At 45.1% G+C, this 18655-nt stretch overlaps 1 protein-coding gene across 2 annotated transcripts in view; it reads left to right on the plus strand.

Moving 5' to 3' along the window:
* LIMK2 (LIM domain kinase 2) overlaps window positions 1-18655 on the plus strand; it is a 98240-nt gene that overhangs the window by 33112 nt on the left and 46473 nt on the right. For both annotated transcript variants that reach the window (XM_077461486.1, XM_077461487.1), the window contains exons 2-3: window positions 7878-7941; window positions 14022-14127. In XM_077461486.1, the coding sequence (XP_077317612.1) occupies window positions 7878-7941; window positions 14022-14127 (170 nt within the window). The remainder of the gene's footprint in view (window positions 1-7877; window positions 7942-14021; window positions 14128-18655) is intronic.

Below are 18655 nucleotides of genomic sequence, written 5' to 3' on the forward strand. Positions count from 1 at the left end.
TCCTTCAGGATCTCTTGGTAGACAGCAGAATTCATAGTTCCTTTTATCACGGCAAGTCTTCCAGGTCCTGAAGCAGCAAAACAGCCCCAGACCATCACACTACCACCACCATATTTTACTGTTGGTATAATGTTCTTTTTATGAAATGCAGTGTTCCTTCTACGCCAGATATACTTGGACACACACCTTCCAAAGAGTTCCACTTTTGTCTCATCGGTCCACAGAATGTTGTCCCAAAAGTCTTGGGGATCATCAAGATGTGTTGTGGAGAAATTGAGACGAGCTTTGATGTTCTTTTTGCTCAGCAGTGGTTTTCTCCTTGGAACTCTGCCATGCAGGCCATTTTTGCCCAGTCTTTTCCTGATGGTGGAGGCATGAACGCTGACCTTAACTGAGGCAAGTGAGGCCTGCAGTTCCTTGGACGTTGTTGTGGGGTCTTTTGTGACCTCTTGGATGAGTCGTCGCTGCGCTCTTGGGGTAATTTTGGGCGGCCGGCCACTCCTGGGAAGGTTCACCACTGTTCCATGTCTTCGCCATTTGTGAATAATGGCTCTCACTGTGGTTCGCTGGATTCCCAAAGCTTTGGAAATGGCTTTATAACCCTTTCCAGACTGATAGATCTCAATTACTTTCTTTCTCAATTGTTCCTGAATTTCTTTGGGTCTCGGCATGATGTGTAGCTTTTAAGGATCTTCTGGTGGACCTTACTGTGTCAAGCAGCTCCTATTTAAGTGATGCCTTGATTGTGAACAGGTGTGGCAATAATCAGGCCTGGGTGTGGCTAGAGAAATTGAACTCAGGTGTGGACAACCACAGTTATAGTATGTTTTAACAAGGGGGGCAATCACTTTTTCACACAGAGCCATGATGGTTTGGATTTTTTTTCACCTTTAATAATAAACACCTTCATTTACAAATTGCATTTTGTGTTTTACTTGTGTTGTCCTTGACTATTGTTTAAATTGGTTTGATGTTCCGAAACACTTAAGTGTGACAAACATGCAAAGGAACAGGAAATGAGGAAGGGGGCAAACACTTTTTCACACCACTGTATATATATATATATATATATAATAAAAAAAAATTTTTTTTTTTGTATGTTACCCTGACATCCCCCTTCCTGTCTTACAGTTGGGCATTCATTTTTATTTTTTTTAACTGGTGCATTAAGTTTTGCAGCAAGGCAGCACTTCCTCATTTTTTTTGTCTGGGTGAGAATAAGGTCCATCACCCCACCCTCTTTGCAGATGAACAAGAAATCACATGTATGTTGTTTGAAGATGGGGATGTCAAAACTTTCAGGAACATTCATGGGGTTTAGGTCAGGCAAGTTTGCTGGCCAATCAAGCACAGTGATACCATGATCATTAAACCAGTTATTGGTAGTTTGGGCAGGTGCCAAGTCCTGCTGGAAAATGAAATCAACATCTCCATGAAGCTGGTCAACCAAGTGGAGCATGAAGTACTCTAGGATTTCCTGGTAGAGGGCTGTGCTGAATTTGGACTTGACAAAACACAGTGGACCAATGCCAGCAAGTGGCATGGCTCCTTAAATCATCACGGATTGTGGAAAATCTTGCATTTCATTTAGAAATTGATGTCCCAGAGTCTGGGGAAAGAGAAGAGACTTACTGAATACAAAGTATTCAAAGTATTGAAGTTGCATGAGGTCCAGTGCAACGTTTCCACAGTCAGTGATGAAAAACCAGTATTTCTCAAGTCATCTTCCAGGACGGCACACCTGAGAGATGAGAGGCTCCTCCCTACAGGAAACACAATCAATCGACAGCTGTTTTAAGTCCCCACCCTTCCCCTTGATCCTCAGTTTTTGATTGTGTTTCTCCCTACACAGCGAAACTGTTTGTTTTTTTCCAAATGACCCGAAGCCTGGGGCTGGTGGTCTCCCCCTGGGAGCCGGACCACAAGCCTGGGAAGCCTCTGGGTCTGGTAGGATATTCTTGTCCTTCCTGGGGGGGTTCCCCCTATCTTTTCCTCAGGGCGGGCAGCAGAAATTGGAAGAGCCCCCCTGAGAGCTGAAGGACCCTGGGTACAGTGGTGTACCCAGAACTTCAGGGGCCATTATCCTGTCTCCCCCTCCTTACCTGTACAGGTGGCTGTTCAGACGGGGGTGCTGGCCATCGGTTCTTTCCAGGGGGATCTTGTCCCCGACTCCTGGGTCCCCGGTAGCTCGCGTGGGCTGCCGGAGAGGGCGTGGCAACAAGCACCCGCGTCATTTTCAAACTTCGGGAAAATGGCAGCGGCGTTCTTACCCAGGAGGGAAGGCTGAGAGTCAGTAGGAGCAGGCGCCCACATCCTCCTTTCTCTAGAGCGAGGAGGCACCAGTTTACTACGGTGGATGTCTGCCTTAACCACCTCAGATATGAAGATGGGAATGAGGAATGGAAGGCATTGCCCCCCCCCCATGTATATAGACTGACTGACTGGTACAGTGCAGGACACAGCCTAACCTAGCACCTCCCTATGGGGACAGCAGTTGGGGGGGGGGGGGAGCACTTTGGCGGCTATCCTCCTTGCGTGTGGACCATAAGGATGGAAAAGCAAGCCCGCTGGCTGTGGCAAAAAGAGGAAGACGACAACGGTGAGTACTTTACTTTCCTTTTGCCGTGGGAAATTAGCTGCAAAATCCCCAATTCCAGCCAGAGGGTTTCTGGGCATTTGAGATCTCACCTGGGGTCTGGATTCAAATAGCCCTTAAGCTTCTGCTAAAAACACCAGCTGCAGCCCCTCTTACATCAGAGAAGCTGTATGGTGGACAGGTGGTGCAGAGGAACGAGTGTGCCTAAACCACCTCAGATGAGAAAGAGGTAGGTAGGCCATTGCTCCCCCTTCCCCGTGTATATACTGACTGGTGCAGTGCAGAACTTGGGGTCGGGATACAAATAGCGCAGACGCCACTGCTAAAACCACCAGCCACAGCTCCCTCTTACAGCAGAGACACTGTGGTTATCGCAGCAGTAGGTTGCCAGCCTCTCCCTACATGCCCAGTTGTGGTACATTTAGTAGGGATGAATATAGCGTACAGAGGGGACCTGGTAGATACAAAGTTACTTACAGGCCAGGTATACCACTGAACAGGTTATTAATTGGGCAGTGGTTGGTGGATTCAGAAGCTCCCCTGGTCAGCAGGTGCACTAGGTTACCGGCCCTATTAGCCCAGCTGCTAGGAATCTGAAGTTGCTTCACAATGTTTAAAAGCTGACCTAACATTCAAGGATGGGCAGAGACCAAGCTTCTGTGTGGCACAGTAGGGGGTTCCCTTGTCACAGATCCTCCTTTTGGAGGTTGCCTGCTATAGTTAACTTTCATAAGCTCCAACCTCCCACTCCACCTTTACACTGTGTTTATATTATAGTGTAGGAGGTAAGAAGAAACTTTTTTTATTGGTTTGGGCTACAATCCACTCAGTGGCAGATCTAAAGGCGATTCACCATAGATCGCTCCCTACATCCTTTTAATTGAGGATTTTCTGTGCAAACCTATGCAAGAGCTACATAATTGATTGCTTGAAGCCTGCAAATAGCTATTTACCTCCCAGGCTAAACTGGTAACCACCTCTTCTAGAGAGGTCTTAAATTGGTCTCTAGGGCTGGGCTCATTGAGACTTTAGTTGCTAATCAGCACCACCTGGATATGTGCTGGCTAGCGTTTGCTCAGTCTATGGAGGTAAGGTAGGACAACAACTACTACTAATAGTAGGGTGTCCAACCATTTTAGGATCTGTTCCTTCTCTGGTGGTGAAGGTTTAGTATCTACAGCCCAGGCTATGCCTATGAAATAAATTGCCTGTTGGTTATTTCATAAAGGGATAGACCATGACTCCTCATTGGCTGCACACCAGTAGACCTCAGTAGTGAAGGTTTGTGCTTGCTGGGATGTTTTTGTGGCACAGCAGAAATACACATTGAGATTTGTGACATCTCTGCTTAATAAGGACTATATTGCTGTACATCAGAAATGCACTGCACTGAAGCTTGTTTTCTGTCCTTTATATACTAAAGGTACTGCTTTGTTTGGCTACAGATCAGAAAAATACAACAGTGAGGGTGGTCTGTACTTTCTGGTTTTGTGTTGCACAGCAGAAATGCACATCATTGAGTCTGGTGACATCTCTGCTCATAATGGTTATATTGCTGCACATCAGACATACACAAGATTGAGGTCTGTCTGTGGGGCTTTGTGTCCTGTTTTACTGCCTTGTTGGTTACTTATCGGAAAGGCAGCAGTGAAGTCTGATGGTCCTGATTTGCGTGGCGCTGTGCTGATTCAGACAGTGCTATTAACAGCAATGGCTGCCGAGTTTAAACATGCGATTTGACATGTTGAGTCGCATGACAAATCATTTCAATATGGATGTGCTATCTCTATTCATAGTGTTTTATTGTTGCACATCAGATTTATACAGCATTAAGGTCTGTGAGGTTTTGTGTCCTGTATTACTGCCTTATCAGAAAGGCAGCAGTGAAAATTGATGGTTCGAATTTGTTGGGCTACATAGTAGAAATACAAATTGAACCCCTGCCAGGTGTAGTAGATATACTGCCTTTGGTAATCCATGTAGCACCACAAAGTGGTGTTGTGCTGATTTTAGCCATGCGATTTGACATGTTGAGTCGCAAGGCCAAATCGCTTCAATATGGATGTGCTATCTCTATTCAGAATTGTTATATTGTTGCACATCAGACATATACAAGATTGAAGGTTGTCTGTCCTTTTATGTCTTGCATATACTGCCTTATTGGCTGCATATCAGAAAGGACACAGCAGTGAAGGTTGCTTGTCTTTTTCTGATTTTGTTTTTGCTGCTCAGCTGAGAGACACATTGAGGATGGTGGCCTCTCTGCTCAGTATTGGTATAATACTACACATCAGACATACACAAAGATTGAATGTTTGTGTCCTGTATGTCCTATATTTACTGCCTTATCGTTTGTATATCAGGCTAAGCAGTGTTTCTCATGGATCTACCTTTCTGCATCTTAGGGATACACAGCAGGGGTTTGTTGGCTGCAATCCTCCAGGGAGTCACAGCATTGGGGACCCCTTACTTGTTCGACCTGAAAATTGCTATTTGTTTTTTTTTTCCCTGCGACCTGTGTAATCTTGAGGTCTGTGGATCCAGGAATCAGGGACTGCTGGTGTCGCACAGACACAAATGGTACCCATTGGAAGCCATAGTATATGACTTCTCATGCGTCTTGCAGTCCCAAGTCGCAGTTTTGGTCGCATGGGTGTGGGAACCCTAAACTTATCTGTCCCTTCTGATTGAGGTTTTGCTACACAGCAGGAATACTCATCATGACATTATTGTTTTATTTTGCAGCAGACCAGAAAGATTGCAGCTGTAAAGGCTGTCTGTCTTTTTCCTCAGTGTCTGCTTTTATGTTGTTGCACAGCAGAAATACTCAAGATTGAAGCTTGTTGGTGCTTTCTGTTTCAGAAAAACACAATGCTGCAGGTTGCTTGTGTCCTTTCTCAGTGTTGGTTCTATCTGAACTACACTACAGAAGTGCATGACAGAAAGGATTGTCTTGTGTTCCATATTTTTCCCTGTGGCATAGCAGAAATGCACAACACGGGAGTTGGTGTTCATATTAATCTTATAACTGTGGTGGTTTGTCAGAAATACACAACATAGAAGTTTGGGTCTTTCTGTCTTTATAGCCTTGTTTTGCTGTACATAGGTAAAGCACAACAGTAAAGGGGGTTCCTGTCCTTTCCGTATTTATATATCAGTTATGACCTAGCTAGCTGCACTAAAGAAATACGCAGCATTTAGGGTTTGCTTGAGTCTTAATGTTTTTACGTCTTGGCAGCACATCAGAAAACCAGACTATGAGGACTGTTTGTCTACGTTGAGGTTCAGATTTGGGTCTCTTCCCATATTTGATATATTGGTTTAGCTAGTCACACTCAGGCACACAACATTGTTGTCTATGCTTGTGTCCTTTCTGTGTAAATCTATTGTGCCGTGCCCACAATCTATGATCATTTTATTTGTGATATTAATAATGCATGTATCACCTTTTTGTATTTCAGCCTTCTTTTCCATGGAGGGGCCAGGAGTTCGGGCTGCAGCTGCCACATGTCAGAAAACCTTGACCACTTGCATTCAGGGATGCCAGAACCATTTCCTAGGGTTGAAGCCCTGTAGGGTTATGGGACACTGGAGGAAGGGGATAATGATTCGCCCTGTTTAGTAAGAACTTGGAGAGTTCTATTCAGAGGAGTATTAGGGCCTAAGGATGAAGTATAAAGATGTATACCCGATCGAATAGGTTTCGGCTCGGTGCATGGCCTTCATTTTGCCCTTTTAGCAAAACTAGACATAGCAATATGGGTAGTCTACTCCTGCTAGGGACTTTAATCTCCTGAAGAAGGCTCTCAGGCGTAAGTAAGGACATAGATTGGGCGTGCCTTAAACCCAGGGTTCAAGCTTCTGTTAATCTATTTCCCTTAAGTAGGCTTCCCTTTAGTCTTTTGCTGACATAAAGATAAAAAGGAAGCAGTTTTATTTCCCTCAACAGGATAGTGTTAAGACAGGCCCTCTTATTGATTAATGTAGTGTCCTTGTCTTACACAGGTCTCTTATTTATCTTTTTAGTGGTTCTAAGTAGCACCTACAGGCATAATAGGCCATGGTTGTTAGATGTGTGAGATAGGCAACATTGCTAACCTACAAGTTTAACATGTTTTCTGATTCCATTTTTAAGAGCCCATTTCACCTAGATACTGCATCTGAAGCGGAAAAGGCAGGAACATCTGTGGAGCAGACCTGCAGATCAGCCGCATGATCCAGCTAAGATGCCTTCATCAAGCATATGAGCGTATGGAATGGAGGTAAAGCTCACTGCAGAGCCAAGGTTCGCCAAGAGGGTTTTGCAGTGGCCCCACCCTAAGGTAGGCCTGAGGTACTTGTTTATCCTCTCAGGTGTGCCGTCCTGGAAGATGACTTGAGAAAAGTACCAGTTACTTACCGGTAACTGTCTTTCTGGGAAATCTTCCAGGACGGCAGGCCTACTTCCCGCCCGTTGGAGGAGGGAAAATTCTAGAACACTAGAAGGTGAGTACCTATGAGGAATGATTTCCCTTGTGAACCTGGTTCAGGAGTTACTTCTCTACAAACTGAGGATCAAGGGGAAGGGTGGGGACTTAAAACAGCTGTCGATTGATTGTGTTTCCTGTAGGGAGGAGCCTCTCATCTCTCAGGTGTGCCGTCCTGGAAGATTTCCCAGAAAGACAGTTACCGGTAAGTAACTGGTACTTTTCTGTTCAATAAACAATCATTCCTTTTGGATTTAACATCTTGTCAGTGTATGATGCTTGGGGTAAAAGGGCAGGTATTGGCTTTCAATCTGCTGAAACGTTTTAGAGCTGTGGTCTCCAAACTGAGGCCCTGGGGCCGAATGTGGTGCTTTGCATGCCTCTATCCGGCCCTTGGGGCTCTTTTCCATCCACAACTGACACTAATGATGGAGCACCATTGATGCAACACTATTCATCCCACTGATACCAACAATGGGGCACTATTGCTCCCACTAAAATAAATGATGGGGAATCTGAGGCTAGGGCATTTTCTACTTTGACTGGCCCTCCTAAACTCAGAAGGACAGTAAACTGGCCTTTTGTTTAGAAAGTTTGGAGACCTCTGGTTTAGAGGGCAGGAGGAACTGTTTGGCGGAAGCACCTAATTGGGGTTCCAAGAGTTCTGTCACAAGCACTATTTTACTTTGTGGGATTTGCACATCAAGAAGTAACAGGATTTGGGACTTTCTGATGTACTTTTCATTAACAATTCTTTTATTTTTGTTGTTTGGTCTGTGCGATTAATTTAAATAAATATGTACTTTTTATTTTAGATAAGGCCCTCGTTGAAACCATTGTAATTGCGCATGATGCTGAGATGGAGGCGATTAATTCTTGGTAAGTCTGGGAGGTCTGTAATCTTCAACCAATATTGAACATTTGGGCGGCGAGAGTCTGTAAGCAGCTGTAAAATAACATGTTGTGTTGTAAGTGGTTGGGCTGTAGTATAGTTCCTCAGTTTTTTGTGTGTGTGTGTATATGGAGATAGATATCTATCTATATATAATCTCTATTTCTCACAAAAGTGAGTACACCCCTCACATTTTTGTAAATATTTTATATCTTTTCATGTGACAACACTGAAGAAATTACACGCTACAATGTAAAGTAGTGAAATTCCAAATTGGGCCCAAAGTGTCAATATTTTGTGTGGCCACCGTTATTTTCCAGCACTGTCTTAACCCTCTTGGGCATGGAGTTCACCAGAGCTTCACAGGTTGCCACTGGAGTCTTCTTCCACTCCTCCATGACGACATCACGGAGCTGGTGGATGTTGGAGACCTTGCGCTCCTCCACCTTACGTTTGAGGATGCCCCACAGATGCTCAATAGAGTTTAGGTCTGGAGACATGCTTCACCTTTTACCCTCAGCTTCTTTAGCAAGGAAGTGGTCAGCTTGGAGGCGTGTTTGGGGTCATTACCATGTTGGAACACTGCCGTGCAGCCCAGTTTCCGCAGGGAGGGGGATCATGCTCTGCTTCATTGTATCACAGTACATGTTAGCATTCATGGTTCCCTCAATGATCTGTAGCTCCCCAGTGCCGGCAGCACTCATGCAGCCCCAGACCATGACACTCCCACCACCATGCTTGACTGTAGGCAAGACACACTTGTCTTTGTGCTCCTCACCTGGTTGCTGCCACACACGCCTGACACCATCTGAACCAAATAAGTTTATCTTAGTCTCATCAGACCACAAGACATGGTTCTGGTAATCCATGTCTTTAGTCTGCTTGTCTTCAGCCAGCTGTTTGCGGGCTTTCTTGTGCATCATCTTTAGAAAAGGCTTCCTTCTAGAACAACAGCCATACAGACCAATTTGATGCAGCATGCAGCGTATGGTCAGAGCACTGACAGGCTGACCCCACCCCCCACCCCTTCAATGTCTGCAGCAATGCTGGCAGCACTTATACGTCTATTTCCCAAAGACAACCTCTGGATATGACTCTGAGCATGTGCACTCAAATTTTTTGGTCGACCATGGCGAGGCATGTTCTGAGGGGAACCTGTCCTGTTAAACCGCTGTATGGTCTTGGCCACTGTGCTCTAGCTCAGCTTTAGGGTCCTGGCAATCTTCTTCTAGCCTAGGCCATCTTTATGTACAGCAACAATTCTTTTTTTTTTTTTTTTTTTTTTAGGAGGAGGCTCTGAGTGATTATGCAGCCTCCTGGGAGTTCAGTGTTGTGTGCCATAGGAAGTCCTGATAACAGATAAGCACATAGAGACTGTGCCGTAAATCAGGGGAGAACTGGGAATGCTCAGTAACGTCATTGTAAAGAACAAAAAGGATTACAATACTAAGCAAGTAAGGAGATATCAACAAGCAGTGTTCATTAGGGTTTTTTATGTTGATTTACATGGGACAAAGTTGTGGGGGAGGGTTTACAACCACTTTAATGGCTGTGTGTGAGATATTTTGAGGGAACAGCAAATTTACATTGTTTTATAAGCTGTACACCCACTACTTTACATTGTAGCAAAGTGTAATTTCTTCAGTGTTGTCACATGAAAAGATGTAATAAAATATTTATAAAAATGTGAGGGGTGTACTCACTTTTGTGAGATACACTGTTTAAGAGGCTTTAACCTTATTTGTATAGTTGTAACAAATATATATAATTGTGTGGTCTTTTGTTTTCTCAGAAAATAGGTGCAGGAACTAAAGCACGACTTCCCCCTCCCCAAATGCACACACTCACACTGCATCAAATAGTGGGTGTCGTCAAATTTCACTAACAGTGGGAGTTTTATTAAGGCCTGGTTCACAGTGGTGCATCATACGCTTCAACTTTGGCAGCACATGTGGCATTACGTGTACAAATAAATGGTTCCCTATGAGAGCTGTCTTAACACGTCCGACTATAGAAAAGGTTCCTGTCAGGCCCGGACTGGGACAAAAAATAGGCCCGGGCATTTTGCATTGAGCAGCCCATGACATGTTAACCGGCCCCTTCCCCACTGTCCTCCCTGAGAGCATGGGGGGGGGGGTGGCGGAGAGCATGGGGGGAGGTGGCAGAGATTATGGGGGGGTTGCAGAGATCATGGGGGGGGTTGCAGAGAGCATGGGGGGATGGCAGAGAGCATGGGTGCCGTAGAGAGCATGGGGGGGTGGCGGAGAGCATGGGGGGGTGGCGGAGAGCATGGGGGGGTGGCAGAGAGCATGGGGGGAGAATATGGGGGGATGGCAGAGAGTATGGGTGCGGTGGAGAGCCCAGGGGGGAGCAGCAGAGAGAAGCAGGATAGGAGGAGGGGTGGGGGCGGCTGCATATAGAAGAATAATTCTCTCCATCTTCCTCCTGCAGTCTCTGAATGCTTCTCTTCTCCCTCTTGCAGGCATTCCGATACTGCAGGAGAAAGATCAAGAGAATTATTCTTCTATATGCAGCCACCCCCACCGCTCCTCCTATGCAGTTTACAGGGGGGGGGGGCTGAACTCGCATTTTCTCCGGCTCCTAGGTGTCTTCACCGTCTCTGGCTCCTCCTCCTGGCACTGACGGCTGACCTATACAGGCGGCGGAAGAAGTCTAATCTAGCTCCTCCCCCCGGCGCCGATTGGTTAAGCAGCCGGGCGGCCAAGGAGAGACTGGATGAACGGCGCAAGCTCAAGCCCCGCAAGGACTTGCAGCCACGCGGCTGCGGCCCACCGAGCAAGTGCCCGGTTTGCCCTATGGCCAATCCGGGCCTGGTTCCTGTACTACTTTGGTCCGTTTTCAGCCAACTGAATATCATTGAAGTCGGATCCTCGTCTTAACCATCCGACTTGTGACATCCGACATGGTGATTACAGCAGCAGGAAAGGGAATTTGTTAAACGTGGATGGTTTTGATTGGTCAAAGGACAAGTCGGACTATCTCAAAGTCCAAGAAAAATCTTATTCTGTTGATTCAAGTTAGGCCAAAGTAGGACCAATGTCGCAGGGCAAAGTCAGATCGGCAGTCATACCACAGTTGTGTTGTACCAGTGTGAACCCGCCCCAAATAATAGGACTGCAGTATGTGCAGAGTTTGGAGGGGGTTACAGAGTGCACAGTTTGGGGGTGTGCTACGTACATAGTGCAGAGTTCAGCCTTCTTCCACAGCTGCTTATCTCTGCATCCTCCATCCACATCTTATTTTCACCCCTCTTCAGCTCTGACCTCTGCATGCAACCCCTCTTCACTCCCTCCATCTTCCATATATCTTTTGTTGCTGTATTAAGCTGAAGCACCTAGACGGCTCTAGTACCTCCCCGCACACGGTATGTGGCTCCGACTCACTTGCAGAAGATCATCTGCAAGTGATGAGCAGGGAGGAGAAGGCCTGAGCCAGAGGTGGTGGAATTCTGTTCCACTAAGTTCCAGCTGAAAAAGTGTGTGTTAGCCCTTGTACACACGGTCGGACATTCTGCCAACCAAATCCGTTGGATTTTGTCCGGATTTCATCCGACGGATTTTGTCCGACAGATTGTGTCCGAAACTGTTGCATACACATGGTCGGACCAAGTTGTCGGAAAATCCGATCGTTCAGAACGTGATGACGTTATTTCGTTACGACGGGACTACGTTCACCCTAGTAGCCAATAGCTTTGGTGTAGGAATTTGATCTGAGCATGCGTGGCACTTTGTCCGATCGGAATTCTCTACACATGATCGGAGTATGTCCGATCGGACCAGTTTGTTGGAAAATATTTCAAACAAGTTGGAAAATTGGGTCCGACGGATATTCAGACGGAATCAGTCCGATGCATACCACACACAGTCGGATTATCCGACAACACGGTCCGATAGGACACATTCCGACGGATTTTCCAACCGTGTGTACAAGGGCTTAGTGTGTGTGTGTGTGTGTGTGTGTGTGTGTGTGTGTGTTATATGTGTGAACCATGTTTAGCCGACAGTGGGCTAAAGTCTGCCATTGGCTGACCTCACTCAGCTAGTCAAGATTCAGGATAGAGCCTGACTTTAATGTCGGAATCCATGCAGATGCCTAAACGCCAGCTGGCTCAGCCTGTTTGTTTGCTGCTGAGAGCCTGAGCCAGTCGCTCCCACCCCCTCCCCAACCCAGCGCTTAAGTGCTGGAGGGGCAGAGCACAGAGCCGGTGACTATAAGCCGCTTAGTGAAGACAAAGGACTCAGTGCTCAGCAATCTTTGGTCATTCAATTTTCAGTCTTGAAGACAGTAACCCATGCTGCATCCACCTAGGTGAGAATGATTGTTAGTTTGGGGGGGTTCCCATATTTTTAATTCTTTAATTTATAGTTACCAGATGAGTTTTCTGTCCACCCAAAACCTCCTTTGATTTGTACAGAACTAAAAATAAGATCAGATACTGAGAATAACAACAACTTTTTTTTTTTTTTTTTTTTTTTTTTTTTTTTCAGACCATTTGATACTTTTAATGCACAGTGGCCTTTAGCATAGCAGAAGGCAGCATGGTATTTCAAAGCGATTTAAAGCATATCTAAGACCTACAAGTGTATGTTAACAAATTCTATATTTGGCATCTGTTGCAAACTTTCATACCTATAGATCCTGCCAGTAACAGCACTTCTTGTTGCATGTTGACAGTGCTAAGCGACTGCCGCAGCAGTGTCAGGAAGCTGCATGTGCTTCTTCAGCTGCCCGTTGAGCTGCCTATGCCACCTGCTCACTGCAGATGCAGATCCATGCAGCTAAATGGAGATAGTTTGAACAAGCCCGAAGTCTTCCTTGTGCTATCTTAATTTGTAAAATAAAAATTTGGCCTTACATTCTTTTTATAGCATTGAAAGTACAAAACAGAGCCAATTGGGCATACCCTGACTCGATCACAAACCATAAAAGAAATATAAAAAAAAAGCAAACTTTATCACAGTTGGTGAAGGTAAATACACTCCGTTCCAACCAAGGGAAGGAGCGATAAAGAGAGCATTCAAAGGAAGACGGCTAATATTTATCGCAAGGCCATCAAAAAGTCTTGACCCTGGAAAAGTAAGATAGAGTAGGACAAAACACTCTGCTCCAAAAAAAATAACCTTACTCAACTCTACTAAAATGAGGAAAAATATTTTAAGCTGGTACCCCCAGAGCAGTGTTTCTCAACACACGGCACCCCATTCTAAAATTTTAAAAATCTAAACTAATCGTTTTACAGAACGCAGCAACATCCACACACATTGCACACTGGTACCGACTAGTATTGCAGTATTTAATTGAACTAAAGTGGCCCTAAGTACTGACAAAGAGGGGCAGGGGAGGAGAAAACATGGATGCTGTGCGGGCATAGCCTACGTCTCAACTGATGACGTCATTGGTTAGGACACACGAGATCGGAAGGTTGTAATGGTGCACAATGAGAACTTGTGGCTTTGTGTAAACTAAAGGGCAGGCATAATCCACCTGCTGGCTTGTATACAATTTTGGGCAATTTTTAGGCATTTTGCCAAGAACCCCTGAAGATAAGTGTCTTGTACTTTTGAGTGCTTCCAATTTTTACTGTCAGTTACTTTTTTTTATTAATTTTTTTTATTTTACATATTTACTTTTTACTATATCATATTTAATTATTACTAATTCAGCAGCATGCATTCGTTGCGTGTCATTTTTATGGCACACATTTCCTTTTAAAGGAAATCTGTAGTGAAAGATAGCAGCTGCCTTTGCTGACTCCTTAATGCACTTTAGAAGCATGTAACATTATCAACCAAACGGGGTGTTTTTTATTCTTGCAACCTCACTGCCTTTCATAGAAAACATTATGTGGAATTATATGGACACCAAATACTTTACATTATGCTAGAAAGAATGAATGCATTGCCAGATCATCCACATTCTCAGTTGTTTTATTTATGAATGCATGAACTACCTGTTGATATTTTGGCACCAAATCTAGTAAATACAGCTGTAATGTATGTGTCCAGCAATGGCAATATGATAAAGTGTCTATTTTTTTTCATTTTAGCCCCAGAAAACCTGACACAACAGAACCTCTTTACCCTGTGGAGCCGTGGATCGTAGAGCCAGCGCAATGTGTGAGCTGCAAACTACGCCTAACAGGACCAGCTATGGTAAAAGCTGCAAATCCCATGAACCCTTTTCTACACTTTTACCACAGACAGGGGCATATATCTACTGCCTCACCCTAAAAACATTCACGGGGTCTTTTCCTGACGTGTACTCCTCCCAATCCTCTGTGGTTGATGGAGCTATTAGTACTTACTGCGGAAACACTGCCATGTGAAAAACTGGACTTCTGAAAATTGACTTTGGTGCAAAAAATTTTTAATGTCCAATGTCCAGAAATCTAAAATTTCCCATGGGTCAACTGCTCATTTATTCTAGGGGAGAGTAAAGCATTTTTACTTACCCGATCTTCTGCTCAACCAGCAGACAGTGCTCCCCTGTGCTCTGGCTGTGTTCCATCACTCGGTATCATTCTGTCATAGAATGTTGGAGCATGGGGAAGAAACTGCTGTGGAGACCGGTCTAACATCAAGGAGGATCGGCACAGTAATTCTTTGTTTATTTGCCTCCTAGACTTAAATGAGCAATTTAACAGTTGCAGGGTGGGCACAGTCCCATTGCAAGGGTGAGTTTACAAGCTTCCAGGAGTTGGCCTTTAATTGCCATGTTATACATTTTTGACACTTAAGGTTGGCTTCACACCATCCCAGTGTGGTCCTGCTGTGCTTTGGCCACTGTTTTCATGTGCGTTGGCTGCCCTTTCCTATAGACTTCTATGAGGTCCTAAGTTTGTGGTAAGCTTTCAGAAAGCACACCAAAGATGCAGCATACGGGAGTTTTGGTGTGCTTTTTGAAATTGCGCAAAAGCCACAGGACCTGATAGAAAGCTATGAGAAAGCGTTGCTAACATGCATGCAAACTGTAACAAAAGCTTAGCAGGGCAGAGTGAAGCCACCATAAAGAATAAATAATTACTGACCAAATGAATGTGCTCATATCTCACTGCACTGAATCGCATATGAATTTCACAGGAATGCAGTGTGCATTTCTGTGCGATTCATTGCGTGAACCTAGCCTTAAAGCCACTTTCACACTGTTGTGCTGCAGTTTGGCCACAGCTCTGGTGTACCTGTGGCTTTCATGCGGGTAACCTGTAGTTTGGCCATAGACTTTCCATTAGGTAGCGCATTTTCTGAAAGTGCACCAAAGGTTCTGCATGCTGCGTCTTTGGTGCAGTTTCAGAAAACGCACCCAAACCACACAAACTAATAGAAAGTCTGTGGAGAAACTTCAGGTTAACTGCATGAAAACCACAGGTACACCTGTGCTGTGGCCAGATCACAGAGCAACAGTGTGAAAGCGGTCTTAGCATGGGGATAGATAACTTGCTGCATTCAGAGGTGGCTAAATACCTCTGGACACATCAACCCTCATTGCTTTGGCTGCATACAAACTTGCATGTTGGCTGTGGCAAGTTTGTGTGTGTCTAGAACTCGGCGGCCTAGATGCATTCTGTCTGCACCCAGTGTCGGTTGGAGACTTTATTAGCATGTAACCGCTCAGATGAGTTGTTACATGCAAACAACAAATCTACAAATCTGACAGGTGTCATTGGTCGCACACAGTGTGTGCAGCTTTTACGCTACTTTCACAGTGGGGGGGGGGGGGGGGCTATTAGCAGTAAAGCGCTGCTTTTCGGACGATGGGGTGCTTTTAACCCCTAGCTAGCAGTTGAGGAAAGGATTAAAAGCTGCCAAAAAACACAGCTGCTCATTGATTTCAGTGGTAGGGGCAGTTTAGGACACTGCTTGCAGGACATTTTTTTTTCCCGTCCTGCAGCCACCCCAGTGTGAATGCACTTTGAGCTTTTGAGACTGAGGTAGGCATGAGAAACGCTTTTCAGGCACTTTTATAGGTGCTTTTTTATTTTATTTTTTATTCTTTTTAGTGCTAAAATGCCTGAAAAGTGCCCCAGTGTGAAAGGGGTCTTAATGTCACCAGCAAGAATGTACCAATTCTTGCCAGCACCCTCCCCTGGCTGCCCCTATGCACCTGTGTGAGTGTAGCCTAATGGGATGGAAAAAACTGCTTAAAGCAAACAAGTCTGTCAACATATTCTAAAAGTTCTTTTTCTTGCCTTCCACTGTACTGCAATAGAGAATATTCTCACAGATCGGCCTGCTCTGTCTTACTGCTGCTATCGCTAAGCAGGAAAGCGGACCAGAAACTGTTCTGGGGCATGTTTTAACCACTACAGATCCGCGCTATTGCCAAATGACGGCATCAGCGCGGACCTACATTTCCGGGACTACGTCTATTGACGTCGTCCCGGATACAAGCGGCCTGCGCGCCCCCTGAGGGGCGCGCGCGGCGCGCTCTGTGATCGGCGAGTCCGTGAGACTCGCCTGATCACCGATCCGTGCAAGGGGTCGATCCCGACCCCTTATCACGTGATCAGCTGTCAGCCAATGACAGCTGATCATGTGATAGAACGGAGCCGGTAATCGGCTATTATTCCTCCTCGCGCTGACAGCGCGAGGAGAGAAAAAAAAAGCCGATCACCGGCGGCCGTGATCGGGACATCAGTCCCGATCACGGCTAGCAATACAGCTGACCACCTGCCCCCTGCCAGTGCCCACCTGCCCACCGCCGTGCCATCCTGAATAAAAGTAAGTGCCCCCCATCAGTGCCCATAGTGCCCACAGTGCCACCTACAGTGCCACCCACAATGCCACCCACAGTGCCATCCAGCAGTGCCACCAACAGTGCCACCCACAGTGCCCACAATCTGCCTCAAAGGTGCTGCGACCCAGTGCCGCCCATCAGTGCCCAGCAGTGCCGCCCATCAGTGCCCAGCAGTGCCGCCCATCAGTGCCCAGCAGTGCCACCTATCAGTGCCACCTATCAGAGCCACCTATCAGTGCCACCTATCAGTGCCCATCAGTCCCATCTATCAGTGGTACCTATCAGTGCCCATCCGTGCCACCCATCCGTGCCACTTATCCGTGCCACCCATCCATGCCATCTTATCTGTGCCCATCTTTCCCCATCAGTGCCGCCTTATCTGTGCCCATCGGTGCCGCCTTATCTGTGCCTATTAGTGCCGCCTTAACTATGCCTATCAGTGCCCACCAGTGCAGCCCATCAGTGCCCACCAATGCAGCCCATCAGTGCCCACCAATGCAGCCCATCAGTGCCCACCAATGCAGCCATCAGTGCCGCCTAATCAGCGCACTTCAATGAAGGAGAAAAATGACCCGTTTGCAAAATTTTATAACAAACTATTAAAACATGATTTATTTATTTATTTATTTTTTGCATCTTTTTTTGTTTGTTTAGCAAAAAATAAAACTCCGAGCTGTAACTAAATACCACCAAAAGAACGCTCTATTTGTGGGAAAAAAATGATAAAAATTTCATTTGGGTACAGTGTTGTATGCCCGCGCAATTGTCATTCAAAGTGCATCAGCGCTAATAGCTGAAAATTGGTCTGGGACTGAGGGGGGTTTAAGTGCCCAGTAAGCAAGTGGTTAAACCCCTTATGTTTTTTTAATGACGGGTTTACTTTTGGCATTTCTAAAAAAATTCAGCTATTTTTATTGACCTGTGTAGGAGAAATATAAGTAAAGCCCCATACACACTATGAGATTTTCTGCTGATTTTTTATTTTTTTTCTTTCCTTCAGATTTACCAAAACCATGTAGTACAAGGGCCTGCCTGATTGCATACAAATTGAAACTCCTAAGGTTTGACCTCATATTACATGGTTTTGGTAAATCTGAAGGAAAAAGTCAGCAGACAATCTGATGGTGTGTATGGAGCTTTAGACACTTTAGACAGAAGGCAGACAGGTGCTAGAATTCTGTATTAAAACACGAGGTTGTTATTGCTTACCTGCTGATTTCAAATATTGAAGTTTGGTACAATATTTTCAGCGACTGACCAGAAAAAAAAAAACCTTGCAGCAGGTGAACTGCATCAGAACTGCCTGGTTTCTTTAGCTCAGCAACTCATGTTATTAGATCAGAAATGACAGACGGGCAAGTGGGGCTGCACAGTGAAGACTGTTGAATTGGAACTTATAGTAGTGGGATGCAATTGGACAGGTGGGGAACATTTTATTAAAAGATAGTTTTATAAAGATACAGTTTTCCTTTTTTTAAATGACCCTGTCACCAACTTAAGAAAATGACAGAGAAAAACGCAGAAAAATTATATGGCATTTAAATTTGCCTTCTTGTAGTGTGGGTTTTTTTTATTTTTATTTTTATTTCCATAGATTAGATTTTTTATTTTATTTTTTTACTTACAGTATGACTAATCAATTGCCTAGCACACAAGTTGTTTGACTTTTTCATCTTTGGTCCTAGCCCTCTTCCACAGTCCCCAATCTATCTGCTGGTAGAACAGAGCCTTGGGGGCACTATGCACATGCTCAGTTTGTATTGCTAGAAAGTTTTTGTTTCATGTTCTGTGTACTGTGGGAGACCAGATATAGTAAATGCAGGGTCCTGGGTTTGGTAACCCTTTAATGTCACTTTAGTGTATATCCCTAAAGCACACATATTGCCCATACAATGTGAAACTGAAAATGTGTACAAACCTTTTTTCTATTCTGTACTGTACTCTTTA

This window comes from Lithobates pipiens, unplaced genomic scaffold (genome assembly GCF_037356315.1).
Source record: "Lithobates pipiens isolate NorthernLeopardFrog02 unplaced genomic scaffold, aLitPip1_a1.2 Scaffold_3, whole genome shotgun sequence".
Lineage (NCBI taxonomy): Eukaryota > Metazoa > Chordata > Amphibia > Anura > Ranidae > Lithobates > Lithobates pipiens.